Raw genomic sequence first — 14097 nt, 5'->3', positions numbered from 1 at the left:
TTATATAATTTTTGTTTGTCTGTGTGTGTGAACAGTGTTTATTAGGGATGGCCACAATAGAGTGTGAGGTTAGTGGTTAGAGAGAGATCAGGAACAGGAAATAAATGTCACACAGCTGTTGCCAAGGCTGAGATATCGGTAGGGGTTGGTGTTTAAATACTTGTGTGACATACATCCTGCAGTGGTGTTAGCCAAACATCTGTGTGCTTGTCTGTGTGTGTCCGATTATCACTGCCACCCCATGAGCCAGACAGATCTGCAGATGGGAAGTCTATCCGTGAGGAACATAATCAGGATTCAGGCGTTCTTAGCAAGGAAAGAAGGTCACAAGATTGTTGACCGTGACCGATCCCAGACTGCTCCAACCAGATGCAACTCACGGCTGGAAGAATTGAAGCCATTGCCTAATAGAAATAAGCAAACATTTTTCCTGTGATTATATCCATGCAGACATGCTTGAGTTGTTACTTTGGTATGGTAGTGTTGAAAAATGTGTTTTACAAGTACAAGAACCACTTTAAATATGTAAAAATCTAGTTGTTTACAGAAAGGATCAAGAATGAGTCAAATATGCTGATTTGAGTAAGAGAATTTGGAGTGCTGCTTTGAGGTTTATCTCTGCAACTTTGGATGTCCTCTTTTTTGTAGAAGCTTATGGAAAGCTGATATGGGACTTATTATTGAAGTCAAAGGCTGAAGCATAGTCTTCATCATCTACAATTCTAAAGAGGAGCATGTAAACTGCTGATGAAGACACCAGGGAAATCAAAACTGACATTTAATTTTGACACCTGCTGAGCACAATAAGAACATTCCTAGGATTTCATCAGCTGTTCCTTTTGCCAATTTTGTTATACTTTTTTTTTTAAATCACTGAACAAATTACTGCTTTTGAACTACTGTATACATGGTGTTTCACAGCTATGTTTAATAGAATGGGTTTATTTAAAAATGAAGCTGTTGAACTGTAGCTTTCAATTAGCCCCAAAGCATTTAAATGGGAAATAAACTACTTGTTGTCATTATATGTTTAAAGCACCAAAATTTGACACTGGGGTCTTTGAAATTGGAAACTCCATCTCTCTGATTAATTGATTAATTTTATTAATTTATATAAACGGAATGATGTAAATCCTTAATAATAACAACAACAAAAACAACAAGGTAGTTTGGTCTTCTCTTTGCCATGGTGATGTAGGGTATTTGATGGTTAAACTGGAACCAGATAAAATCAGAACAAACTGTGAGCCCGTGAATTTTCCTGCAGTGACTTTGCCATTCCATACTTTATCTACATGTTGCTAATTTTACCAAACGCGGTATCATAAAGACATTTCTTCGAATGTTGCAGCCTGTGTGAAATGCGCTAGGCTGTAAGTTACTACTTGTCCCTCTCATTCTACAAATACATGCACGCGTTGCACGTGTTTTGCTGCTTGTGTGTTTCTGCATTATTTAAGTGGCTTTGGAATATAAATCGCAGCATGTTTCAGATGGAAAAACGCGACTTCTATTTCTGAAAATATCACATTTAGGAGATTTATAGTCTCAGCCTTAGACGTCATGCCCACGGACCGATGGCTAAACATCTGATCCATATTGCACACAAAAGTGGAAACATTTCGGGAGTTTTAAAGTCTTTGTCAGATTGGTTGAATTATACAGGATTTAATGAGGGACGTGTCTAACATTCTATAACATTCAATTTTTAAACAAGGGGGCCTTAACTTTGAGTTCTTGTCATATTTTATTACCATTTTCTAAACTATAGTGAATAAACTGTGATAATGTGAGAATGTTGAATGTGTCTGAATACATTTTTGTTTGACTGTATCTATTTGATAAATGAAGTTAACAAATGAACATTATAACATTAAAAGTTTATGTTTTGGTTCTGTACCCAATATTAATAATCTGTACTCGGTATCAGCAAGTACCAAAAATAAAAGTATCGGTATCGGCCGAGTACGAAAAAAAGTGGTATCGGTGCATCACTACTAATTTTGTAAGGGTTTTTAAAATTATTTTTGAATTAATGAATTGTTTTTAAATGAAACTGTGCTTCGTACTCCTCAATATTGTATGAAAACTGCAGCGTTGATTAATATTAAAAACAGTCAATAAATGATTTAACAGTTTTGTTTTTTCAGCTTTGCCTATCTAGTATTTCTATGTTTGGTTGGAAGATGCAGTTAAATCATCTCCAGGCTTGGTAATGCTTCGGGCTTAAACAGTGTCCACTAGCGTCAGCATGGCTCTCAGTATGAAGGAGTAGGAGGAGGATGCTGTTCAGCCCAAGGCACGCCTTTGTCAGCCTCATGCCGGATTTAGCATTTGGGTGGAGGTGCTAGTGGTGACTGTTGTCACTTGCCTTGAGGCTTTACCACAGAATCCAGAAGCGTCAACTTCCTCTTTAAAGTGAACACAGCACAGCCTAGTTTAGCAAGCTACCTTAGAGGATCACTCAGTTGGCCCCCTAGAGACTCGGCATGCTTGCTGTTCTAGCTTTCTAAGCACAGACGCTAATGAAGCTGATCTAAATGTTTTTCATCATACATCTTAGTAATTATATTTTCTATCACAAATATGCCAGATAATCAATGTATTTTTCAATGGTTATCTCCTATTTTGTTAATATGTTTGTGCGCACACACACATTTTTGAGGAAATGTAGGTCACACTGACTAAGGAGTAGTAAGGTTATATCTTGCACTCTACATTTTAGTGGTTTCAAATGTATCTGAAACCACAGGCTGCCCACTAAGGTTTGAGAAATCTCACTTTAATTCACTTATTCTAAAATTTACAGATTCTTAATCCGGTCAATGCTTAACATTACTACTTGTAATTTTAATGCAGGGAATTACAGTGATTTATATATACATTAATCTTCATCACCATGATTTTTTTTTTATGTATGCATTTTTGTATGCAAGCATACATGTGTTTTGTATTATTCATATTTATTTTTTTGTTTCATTTATATATATATATATATATATATATATATATATATATATATATATATATATATATATATATATATATATATATAGTAACCAAAAACAATTCTAAAAATGTACTCAATGAAGATGAATTTGTTTGTTAATTGGAACAGATTTGGACCAATTTTGCATATAATTTATCTGATAAAATCATCAAAGTAATCCATAAATAAACAACACTTCTTGTTAAAAGAAAAGCTGCATGTGAAATGAGTTAGTTTTGAGGGGCATTCTGTGGAAAACATATGTGGTTAGTGCTCTTGTAGTAACAGTAACTTACAGGTTCTCTCTCTCTTGTCTTGTTTTGCCCTAATGCATCCAGAATTACTATTCTAAAATGGAAGTTCTGGTCCTGGATGATGATTGGTCAGTATATACTAACAGCTGTGATGTAACTAGGCTCGGTGTTTATCACTGCTGCTACTCCACTGTGTGTCACAGATGAAAGAGTCTGGTCATGTAAATGCATTGGATGAAAAAGAGTAACTTTTTAAGGAGCGATGCCTGAGAATGAATGCTATTTTGTCTGTTGGATTAGACAGAAGAGGCTTTAGTGAAAGATGAAATATTTCCATTATGCATGGAACATTCTAGAGTTGTGTGTCTGGGGCACAAAGAGGATGTTGCGAGTCATGCCTGTTGCATTTAAAACTGTTCTTTTTTTCTCTTCCTCCTCAGTTTCTTTTTTGTGCATGCTTTCAGCTTCATCAGGCCTGAAAGTATCAGGCTAAAACGCAAGTGATTCTTCATAAAATCCAAACTGTATATGTAATTTCTTGTGTTCTTTTGAAATGGGTATTCGTTTCCTGAAGTAGTGGAAAAATATGTGATAATTCACTGTCAGAGACCTTAGAAGCTAAAAACATTGTTTTCTTTCTTTGTCACATTTCCACATTTTTCTGTCAGGGGGAGGTTCGCTTCCATTGTCAGAACCGATGTGAAATATGTATAGTGACATTTGCTCTGGGTGGAGTGGGGCAGGCTTTGAAGCAAACTTGGTGGACTTCCAGAGTAGGGCCCTATGATTTCAGAGATGCAGAAAACATGGATGGACTCGTAGAATCCAGTCATCAAAATTTTATTTTCTGTATAATGTGGAATGTCACAGAATTTGGATGAAAAAAAAAATTATGTATTAGTGCTGTACAATCAGACATTGCTATATGGACTATTGTCTCCATGGTAAAAACTGTCATTCATCAAGCAAATAAAAATATATGAAATATATTTGTCAATGTCTAGTATAGGTTGGGTTGAATTTAGGTTTTATGTATTGTGTGTAACATTACATTGTAAGGCTTGGGTTGTTTTTTGCACTTATTTCTGACTTAGGAAGGAAATGCCTGCTCTATGGTGACAGGATAAGAGTGTTAGCAGGAAACATGTGGCAGCCTTCACCAGTGAACTTTGACTTTGACCTCCTACAGCCCAAAATCTGCGGTCAACTAAACATTCAGTAGTCAAGAAATGTCATCTGCCTTTCTTTTGGCCTTATTTTACAATTATCTGTGAAAAACCATACATTGAAATATCACTAAAGATTTTTCATAGAAGTAGCTGGACTATATATTGCATTATACATACATTAAATATTATACAAATGAAAATTTAGCATTACAGTTTTTTTTTGTTTTTTTTTTACAATTATAGTAGTGACATCATCACATGGCCCAGCAACTGGTTCTTTTTGTATCAGCAGCCAATGAGCTCACTGCTTTACATTCAAATACTTGGCTAGTGCAGTAATAGCGGTTGTAGCACACTTCAGAAACCCCCAACCTGTCCCAGCTCCACCTGTAGATATCTTCTATGGGGGTGATTCATGTATGCAATATATGGGTTTTTTCATATATGGTATATGTGCAGCAGCAGTGTTTCTTACATGCTCACAGAAGTGGATTTATTAGAAAAAGCAAGTATTGGTACTTAATATGGAGCAGCAGCGTAGCAGATTCATTCCTCCAAGCCTAGATTACCTGTGCACTTTAAAAACACTGTTAAATGACTCTGCCAAAAATGCTCTTTTGCCAATTTCAAAATGAATATAAATGTTTCTTGTTTTACATTATAAGGGTGTGATGCCTAACTGATTTCTAGCACTGAAAAGATAAAATCTCATCAACCAAAATCCTACTCTTCATAGTTGAAAATGAACTATTCTCTTGTATTTTGCAGTGAATTTTCAAATGTTTTGAGTTTGTGCAGATGAATTGATTCGGAAGTTAACCATAAAATGATTCACAAACGTGCACACACACCAAAGCATCTCTTCCTGTCATCTACTACCGTGCTGCTAGGGAATCTCTTCTGCACCACTGGAAAACAATAAAACTAGCAGGTTGTGATTCACCTCAGTGTAGAGAGCTGTCAGATTTCACTGAGAGTGAAGATCTAAACAGGCCTTGGCAGTCGTGTGTTGTGTGTCTTTGTGTCTCTCAGCTATCACAGTTACATGATATCAACATTGTTTTAATTGCAGCTAGTGTGAGATGGGAATACTGTACTTTACGCTTAAATAAACAAACATCTGTCACTAATTTAATTGGCCAGTTTCCACTCAGGATCATAATCAAATAAATGGAATATTTAATAAAGCTGTTGTTGAGTGAATTACTTGTCCTCAATCAATCAAACTACATTAACATTATGCTTTAATGTGACTTTTAAGGGATGGGACATTTTTTTTATTAATCACTAAATAGTCTTAATATGCGGTTGTTTTCCATGTCCGCGGTTCGAAGCAACCCCAATACCAGTAACGTGATATTTAGCCCCTAAATTGTGAATTTTACCAAAACAACCATGCCAAAAAACAAAACATATATTTTAACCCCGGGAAGCAATTTTTTTTTTATCTGGGAACCTCCTGGAATCGCGATTAGTTTTGGACTAGTTTTGAGAAGCAACAGGGCAGGATTTGTTCTGAAAACCTGGCAACCCTGAACACACGTGCTGGAGATATACTTCTAATTAAAGGAGCGTCTTTACTGATGAGATGCGCATGAAAATCGCATTCGATTTTACAGAAAAATCTAAATACTGAGAAAATTCCCTTTAAAGTTGTCTAGATTAAGTTCTTAGCAATGCATATTACCAATTAAAAATGAAATTGTATATATATTTATGGTAGAAAATTTACCAAATAACTTTATGGAACATGATCTTTACTTAATATCCTAATGATTTTTTTTTTACATAAAAAAAGAGAAAAATATATAATTTTGACCCATACAATGTATTTTTGGCTTGACTTTTAACTTTTTTAAGTATACCCCAGCAACTTAAGACTGGTTTTGTGGTCCAGGGTCACATATATTTTTACTGTATTAAACTGTATTTTTTTTCTACAGCAATTCATTGTATTTATTTAAGAAGTACTGTAATTACTTTTTTCATATGGTGGATTGAATTAGTTAAATATAAAATGTCATGAATTAATATTTACAGGGCAACCCACTATTTGGTCCCAACATGCATACAACTGATCAGCTGAACAACAAATAATCTTGGAAACTAGAAATGTATCTTCTTTCCCTCTATCAAAACCACTGCGTAGAATTCCATAACTGATTGAATTTACATGCATTTTTTTCTGAAGTGTAACAGCAAACATGACCTTAGTTCAAGCACATGGTTAGATGTTTTAGTCATTATAGTTATAGTTATAGTGTTCTTAAAAAAAGGTGTTAATGATTAAATGAATTACATTAATGATTAAAATAGACATCTGGTTTACTGCAGTACTGATTAAGAACACATCATCTATTTATAATCACTTCTTTTTTGTTTTGTTTTTTGGCTTGAGTAGTAGCATGAATACAGAAAAAAAAAAAAAAAATTCCAGCTGCCATTCTAGCTTACATGTTCATAAAAGGCTACTGTCTGCTTTATGTTTTAAAACTCAGAGTTTGTTGTTTTCCATTTAGTTACAGCTGATCACTTGTTTGCATGTTGGGACCAAATAGTGGGTTGCGCTGTAAATATGAATTCATGACATTTTCTATTTTGGCTATTGTTATTTATGTCTTTTTTTCAGAAGCAAAACAAATTAAATAGCTGGTGAAGTTTCTGAAATTTGGTTAATTTGATGGATTTATTTGAAATTAATTGTATTACTGTCTATTAGCTATTCACCTAGCAAAAGCTATTAAAATAGCTATTGAATTGCATAGTTTGGACTAGTTTTGCATAGTCAGAAGGCTCTGTGTATAATTTGCAGCAAGGACAGACTTTGAGAGCTTTCAGTGGAGAGTCAGGGGTTAAATGTTCTTATTGCAGTCCAAACCAAGAACAACACAAGACAGCCGTCAGCCGATCCTCACACGGCACACTGCTTACCGACTGATAACAGCTTCTATTGTCATGCATCATCTGTGCTGGAAACTCACCGTTTAGTTCTGTGTTCTGTGATGACTCCGTGTGTGTGTGTGTGTGTGTGAGAGAGAGAGAGAGAGAGAAAGAGAATGCTGATTAGGTTGCATAAAACCAAAATTCAGATAAGGAACTGTTAAAGCCCCATGACCTAATTAGTGCAACACTAATTTTCTCCTGATTAGTTTGTGATTTTGCATAATGTTCTGCAAAATTCTGTTGAGGAGAAAATAAAGGAGAGAGCAGTGAAAAAATGCTGTATGCCCAAATGCTCAAATGGAAATGCTTGACCAAAGTTTCGGCCTCGTGTTAGACCGTGAGTAGCATTACTGCAGCTCAAAGGACTACTTTTAAATGTCAGTGCTATTAAACAGGATGTGTTGTTTTTTAGGTAGCTGGCTGTAAATGTGTTTGACAACATAACTAACTTGCTCAACAAGATCTCATCAAACTGTTGTTCTGTAGTTAGATACCTGATATATGTAGTTTGATAGCCCTTGAGACCTTGCTGACATGACATATTGAAATGTGCATGAAACTGAAGTTTCACACACGTGTGGAGAATGTCTTGTGTCTCAAACTATTTTTTTTACATCTGCTCTTGGAAAAATGGCATAAATCAATACTTTTGTCAACTTGATTCATTCTGTTCCTTATTTAAATTATTAAAAGAATTGGTTTGGAGTAAGTATAGCCTAATTCTGTGCATTGTACAGCACAGACAGAGTTTGTAAGTGGCTTTATTTATTAATTTACCAATACAGTTTTTAGTAGGGATGCACGATAAATATCAGCTGATATTTAATGTGCATGTTGTCAGTAAAGCCAGTTCAGCAATCAGTGGTAAATCTCGACACATGCATGGTTTCACGTGGAGCAGCATTTACTACACAGAGCTGTTGCTCATTGACAAGCTGTGCAAAACATTGTCCGATATTTATCATGCATCTGTAGTTTTTAGTATCACATGTTTCTACTACACTGCATATTGCAATTGTACAACTTCAGTGATTCCTATCTTTGATCTGTTTGTCCACAGGCTTTGGATCAGGACAGAAATTCATTGCAGAAGGTCAAGAAGTCAGTCAAAGCCATTTATAACTCTGGTCAAGGTATGTTCACAACCACACACACACACACACACAGATACTGGTTTTGTTAAGGCTGTAATGCAAACAAACACACTTATTCAATTCATAGTCACTAATATTTAATAAGAATTGCCTTTTATTTGGCAGTGTGCAGTATTTTTAGTGATTGCAGATGGATTTGCTTGTAATATTGTTAAAACAACTGGCTAGATTACATTTAGCATGAACATGTTTCTGGTTGACGCCACACCAGCTAGTTTCATCCACCCACACAAACACCAACCTATCTAATCTCTTTTACACTCCATAGATGCATTCTGCACCCAGGTGTGTGTTTTTTTTCTATATATTATTCTATTGAAATAAAACAAAACAGGATCCATTTTTATTGTACAGATACAGACAGAACTGTATTTTTAATTTCTTTAAGGTAGAAATATATTTTTTCTGTTAATTGGCTAAATATGCACAGTTATTGATTGTACCTATTAAAATATATAATAAATGAATAAATGAAAAACAATAGAACAATTATATTTATTTATTTTATAAATACTGTTACTTTGAACTTTTTATTCTTCAAAGAATCCAATAAAAAGGGACCATTGATTCCACAAAAAAATTAAACAGCACTTTTTTTTTTTTTTACATTTGATAATAAGAAATGTTTCTTGAGCACCAAATTAGCATATAAGAATGATTCCTGAAGGACCATGTGACACTGAAGACTGAACACTGAAGAATGGCTGTTGAAAATTCAGCTTTGCATCACAGGAATAAATTACATTTTAAAATACATTATAATAGAAAACAGTTATTATATTATCAAATATTATATATGTATTATCAAATAATTGATCATGGTTGTAGCAGAAAAGTTTGATTTTAAAGGTGCAGAAAGTTTGAGGTTGCAATTTGATATAAGCCAACATTCCTCGAGTACAAAATAATTTGCACTGATGAATGATGTACATTAATACCAGGGAAATTTACCTAGGAAGTAAATGATTTAATGCTGTCTTCAAGGAACTAGACAACAAGCTTCCATAATCTTGGTCATGGATGTGTACTCTTCAAATGCATGACGTTGATTTGTTTGGGTTGTGTTTGTTTGTGATCTTTTATTAGATCATATTCAGAATGAAGAGACGTACACCCAGGCTTTGGATAAGTTTGGCAGTAACTTCATCAGTTGGGATAATCCAGATCTGGGCACAGCCTTCGTTAAATTCTCCACTCTTACTAAAGAGCTCTCCACCCTCCTCAAAAACCTGGTGAGTCCTCCATGTAAACGTATCTTAAAGCCAGAAAGAAAGGACACCCGAGACTGAATGGATTCAAAAGTGTCTCTTTTCTTGATGGAAAGAGATCTGTACAACATCCTTATGTGTTCTCCGGGTGCACTAGTGAAGTCATGAGTTGAACTGTCAGAACACAGATTGTTTTGGTTAGTGCTGAAGCCCAATGTAAGGACAGATTTAAGGATTTATAGCATATGAGATCCCTTTAGAGCGAATCAGCCTCTGTGAAAGGTGTTAAAGAGCTTAAAGTGTGTGTGCTTCTTCTAAACAGGTTGTAGAGTTTTCTGCGTTGGTGTTGGAGGCGGATGCGTTCAGAGGACAGAGATGTGTGAAATGTGTGAAAATTGTGTGTCTGGTGGATGTGTGAGTGAGAGGGTCTTTTGTAATCCATACTGCTCTCTCTTCCTGGCAGAAACGTGGAGATAGAGCCATAAATAAAGAGTGTAGGAGTTTCAGTAGCTACAGCGCGTCTCCTTTTCACCCCTCACACGCACGCAAACAGAAACACACACATTCCTAAATCACTGTGTGAATGCTGTGGAAGGGAAGTCATATCTGTGTGAGCAGAGGCTCACTGCTCCAGCTCTACACAGCTGCTCAAAAAAAGTGGCAAATTTATTCTTTTCCTTTTTTTTTTTCTTTTTTTTTAATCTGTGTTAATGTGTTTAATCTGTCTAAATTTTAATTTTCAGCTTTCAGCTGACTTTTGACCAGATGTCAACAAGAGAGAAGCTTTAAGGTCTCTGTGCGGTTTTCCAAGGGAAATAAAAACTTGATGTTTGAAAATGAAGAAATTTAGATTTCCATACCAAACTTAACAGCTGACAGGTGCTCCAAACCCCTCTTAAAATCATCAAATCAGACCAGCCTGACCAGACAACAAATCTTACTAATCTGTTATACTCTAGTCATTTAATGTTTGGCATTAACAAAGATAATGAACACATAATTTCTTACTTTATTAGTAATGTGAGAATTTCATAGTAAACTGATGATATCAGATGGTGATATTATGGTTTTGTGATATGCTTCCTAATGATAACAATAATTATGCATTGCAACTAATAGTATTTTATGTCTTGTTGCATTATAAAACACATTTAAGATTCTTCAGCTTAAAAGCACGTAGGCCAGTATAGCAACTGTCATTGCATAAACTGGATTTTATATTACATTTTTGCTCTGAGTTGGACTATATACATGATTTTCCTCCAATGTGCTTATGTACAATTGTCATCCTCTCCTGTCAACAACAGCATTAACATTTCCCTGATCCATTTCCTCTGGTTTCTATTTCATCAGTATATCCTCTCCATTTCCACAATGCCCTCCTGAGGACCACAACTTCTCTGGAACGCTGATGGTCTAATATAGACAGATTACACGCACACTTGTCTTTCACATAGTGGGTTATCAGCATTCACACTGTGTCTGCTAAGTCATGCAACTATTGGCATTGTGCTGTGTGGCTATTTGGTTTCTTCCCGCATCTAAGGCTTGAAAGACATGTTCAAGCTCAGTATAGTTCAGTCATCAGTAACTTAGCTGTATGAAACAGGGTTAAACTGCAGAATTAATTATTTTGGTTTTCTGCTATCATTTCTCTCTCTCAAAAGAGGCACTTTGTTGTCGGGCAGCGGTGCTTTTAGACTTTTTTGGCACTAAGCTGAGGTATTTATCACTCTGAAACAAGAGCCTCCATTTAGAGACACTGAAGAATAGTGAGGAAGAGAGGAAGTAGACAGAAATACTGCATTATGGTTTGTCTCCCCATTGCAGCAATCCTTATTTATGAAAGCTTTACATTTGTATGAAATGATGAAGATTTTCAGTGCGGGTTGCTCTTTGTTACAGCCTTTCTGTCAGATGGTGTGTATTTCAGCATTGATGTTCATTTGCCATCTGCATTATCAGCCAGAGGAGCCATTCATCACGTCAGACATCGGCGTGAACACACACACACACACACACACACACACACACACACTTGTCTTTAACAAATTTATCTCACTATCTGCACTCTGACCTTTAACACACACACACACACACACACACACACACAGTTGGATGGTTCCTGGTATTTAGTGCCCTATATGAAGAAAATCAAACAGTTTTTAAAATAACTTTTTGTGCCATCATTGTTTTTCATGGTTTTGAAAAATAATCTTGGTCTAGTTCAGGCAAAAAAACAACAACAACAAAAATCTTTTTTTGAAAGTAGTGTATTAATTATGAAAACAGGATATGCACATCTGCGGACATAGTCAAAATTGTGAAAAAAAAGTTGTTTAAAAAGCTGTAAAATGTTTCTGATGTTTTCTTTGACTTTACATGCTAGTGTATTTATTTCTTTATTTTCATTTTACAGATTTTTCCATACATTTATTGTTTCAGTGCCATTTAAAATATGCAGTTACATCAATTTTATTTACACTGTGCCAGATTATTATTATTATTTTTTTTCATGTTAGGCTATGGTGGAGCAGTTGCCATATTACTAGTAGCAGTAGTTGTAGTGGAAATCTGGTTTGACATAATTTAGACATAAAATGTTATTGTAACAGTATACAAACTCCACAATCATGGGAAGGAGGAGGCGGGAAAAGGCGAACACTTAAATCAAACTTTAAAGGGGGGGTGAAATGCTCGTTTTCACTCAATATCCTGCTAATCTTGAGTACCTATAGAGTAGTACTGCATCCTTCATAACTCCAATAAGTCTTTAGTTTTATTATATTCATAAGAGAAAGATAGTCTGTACACCGGAAAACACGAACGTCTGGAGGCGTGACGTGTGGGCGGAGCTAAAGAATCACAGGGAAAAACCATCATCCAAAACAAACCATGGCTAACAGTCAGATTCAGCCGTTTATTTATGATCCAGAATCAGATCCTGAGGCTGAAACTGAACGAGAGCAGCAGCAGCAACGACTCGCTCCGAGCGGGGCTCGAACCCGGGTCTCCGATGGGAGGCGGATGCACTAACAAGGAGGCAGAGATATTTTAAGCAGTTTTACTTACCGCCTGTGGTTCCAACACACGATCGTGACCCTTTTTCGTTGGGATTGCATCATCCTTAAGAAATAAACGATACGCAAATTCGTCATCAAACTGGGCCTTGTTTGTAAAACAAGCATCTTCGAAATGCAGGGAACAAACAAAAACACTTGCACAACTCCGTTGATGCACTGTAAAGATAAACTCCATCCACTGGTCCCTTAATGCTGTTTTTTTTTGGTAATCTGTGCAGGGTTGTCTTGCCCTGGCAACCAAAATCACACTTCTTTTGTGACTTTTCGCGACGCTCTCGCTCTGATCAGTGAATCGCTCTGATCAGTGAAATGTCTGTGCTCAGCCTCGCTATACGGGAGCGCACGCTCTTCCGGCAGAAGTGCCTTAGGACCCATATTAGGAAATTCCGCTCCATCTAACGTCACACAGAGCCATACTCGAAAAAAACTTTCCGAAACTTGTGACAAACCGGAAGGAGTATTTTTGGAACAGAAATACTCCTTCAAACGTACAACTTAATTTTTTTAACTTTGTCCATGTTTAGCATGGGAATCCAACTCTTTAACAGTGTAAAAAACTCAGTATGCATGAAATAGCATTTCACCCCCCCTTTAATAACCAAAGTAAACACAAAACAGCACGACAGCCCCTTGCGGACGACTCTCGCACACAAACAAAAACCAGACACAAACTAAAGCCCAAGCCTGGTCCTCTCTCATCCTTCATTGTCGTCGCTGCTCTTTTGTATCCTTCCGATCTCCTTCGTGGGACTCGAGACCGGTGAGTGGAGCAGGTGTCGATCATTTCCCAATCTCTCCACCGGCCTCGCTCTGTTCCCATGGCTCTCGGCCCCGCCCCACTCATTACAACTATGTTTCAAAAGTTTTCCATATTTTATTCTTTGTAGGTATATCTTTAGGTTTAACTTTTTATATATTGTTATATTATAAAGTTTTTCTTTACTGTCTGCTGAATACTATTTTTTTATTTATTAAAATACTTTTTATTTTTGTTGTAATACTGATTATTATAAAAGTTATCGGTTAAAACAAATTATTGGATATCAATTTCAGCTAGTTTTCTTGGAAGTACACAATAAACCTTTTTTTTTCGTGTTTTAACTAAATGTTTTATATTTATAATATCAGTCATTTATTGTTGGTTACTGGCCATGAACATGAACATAATTATCCAGAATTTCAATATCTGTGCATCCCTGTATTCTTGGCAAATAAACATGTATAGAGTATACAGTCTAAATAATTTTAATGTATTTTTACGTTTAGTAATGCCAGAATTGGTCCTAAATCTGTTATT

At 35.8% G+C, this 14097-nt stretch overlaps 1 protein-coding gene across 3 annotated transcripts in view; it reads left to right on the top strand.

Annotated features, from left to right (window-relative positions):
* The window catches only part of asap1b (ArfGAP with SH3 domain, ankyrin repeat and PH domain 1b), a 77837-nt gene that overhangs the window by 32995 nt on the left and 30745 nt on the right, over positions 1 to 14097 (top strand). For all 3 annotated transcript variants that reach the window (XM_052596683.1, XM_052596685.1, XM_052596684.1), the window contains exons 4-5: positions 8416 to 8488; positions 9596 to 9741. In XM_052596683.1, the coding sequence (XP_052452643.1) occupies positions 8416 to 8488; positions 9596 to 9741 (219 nt within the window). The remainder of the gene's footprint in view (positions 1 to 8415; positions 8489 to 9595; positions 9742 to 14097) is intronic.

The sequence above is a fragment of the Carassius gibelio genome, chromosome B24 (genome assembly GCF_023724105.1).
Source record: "Carassius gibelio isolate Cgi1373 ecotype wild population from Czech Republic chromosome B24, carGib1.2-hapl.c, whole genome shotgun sequence".
NCBI classification, from domain to species: Eukaryota; Metazoa; Chordata; class Actinopteri; order Cypriniformes; family Cyprinidae; genus Carassius; species Carassius gibelio.
This window is presented reverse-complemented; position numbering and strand designations above follow the sequence as displayed.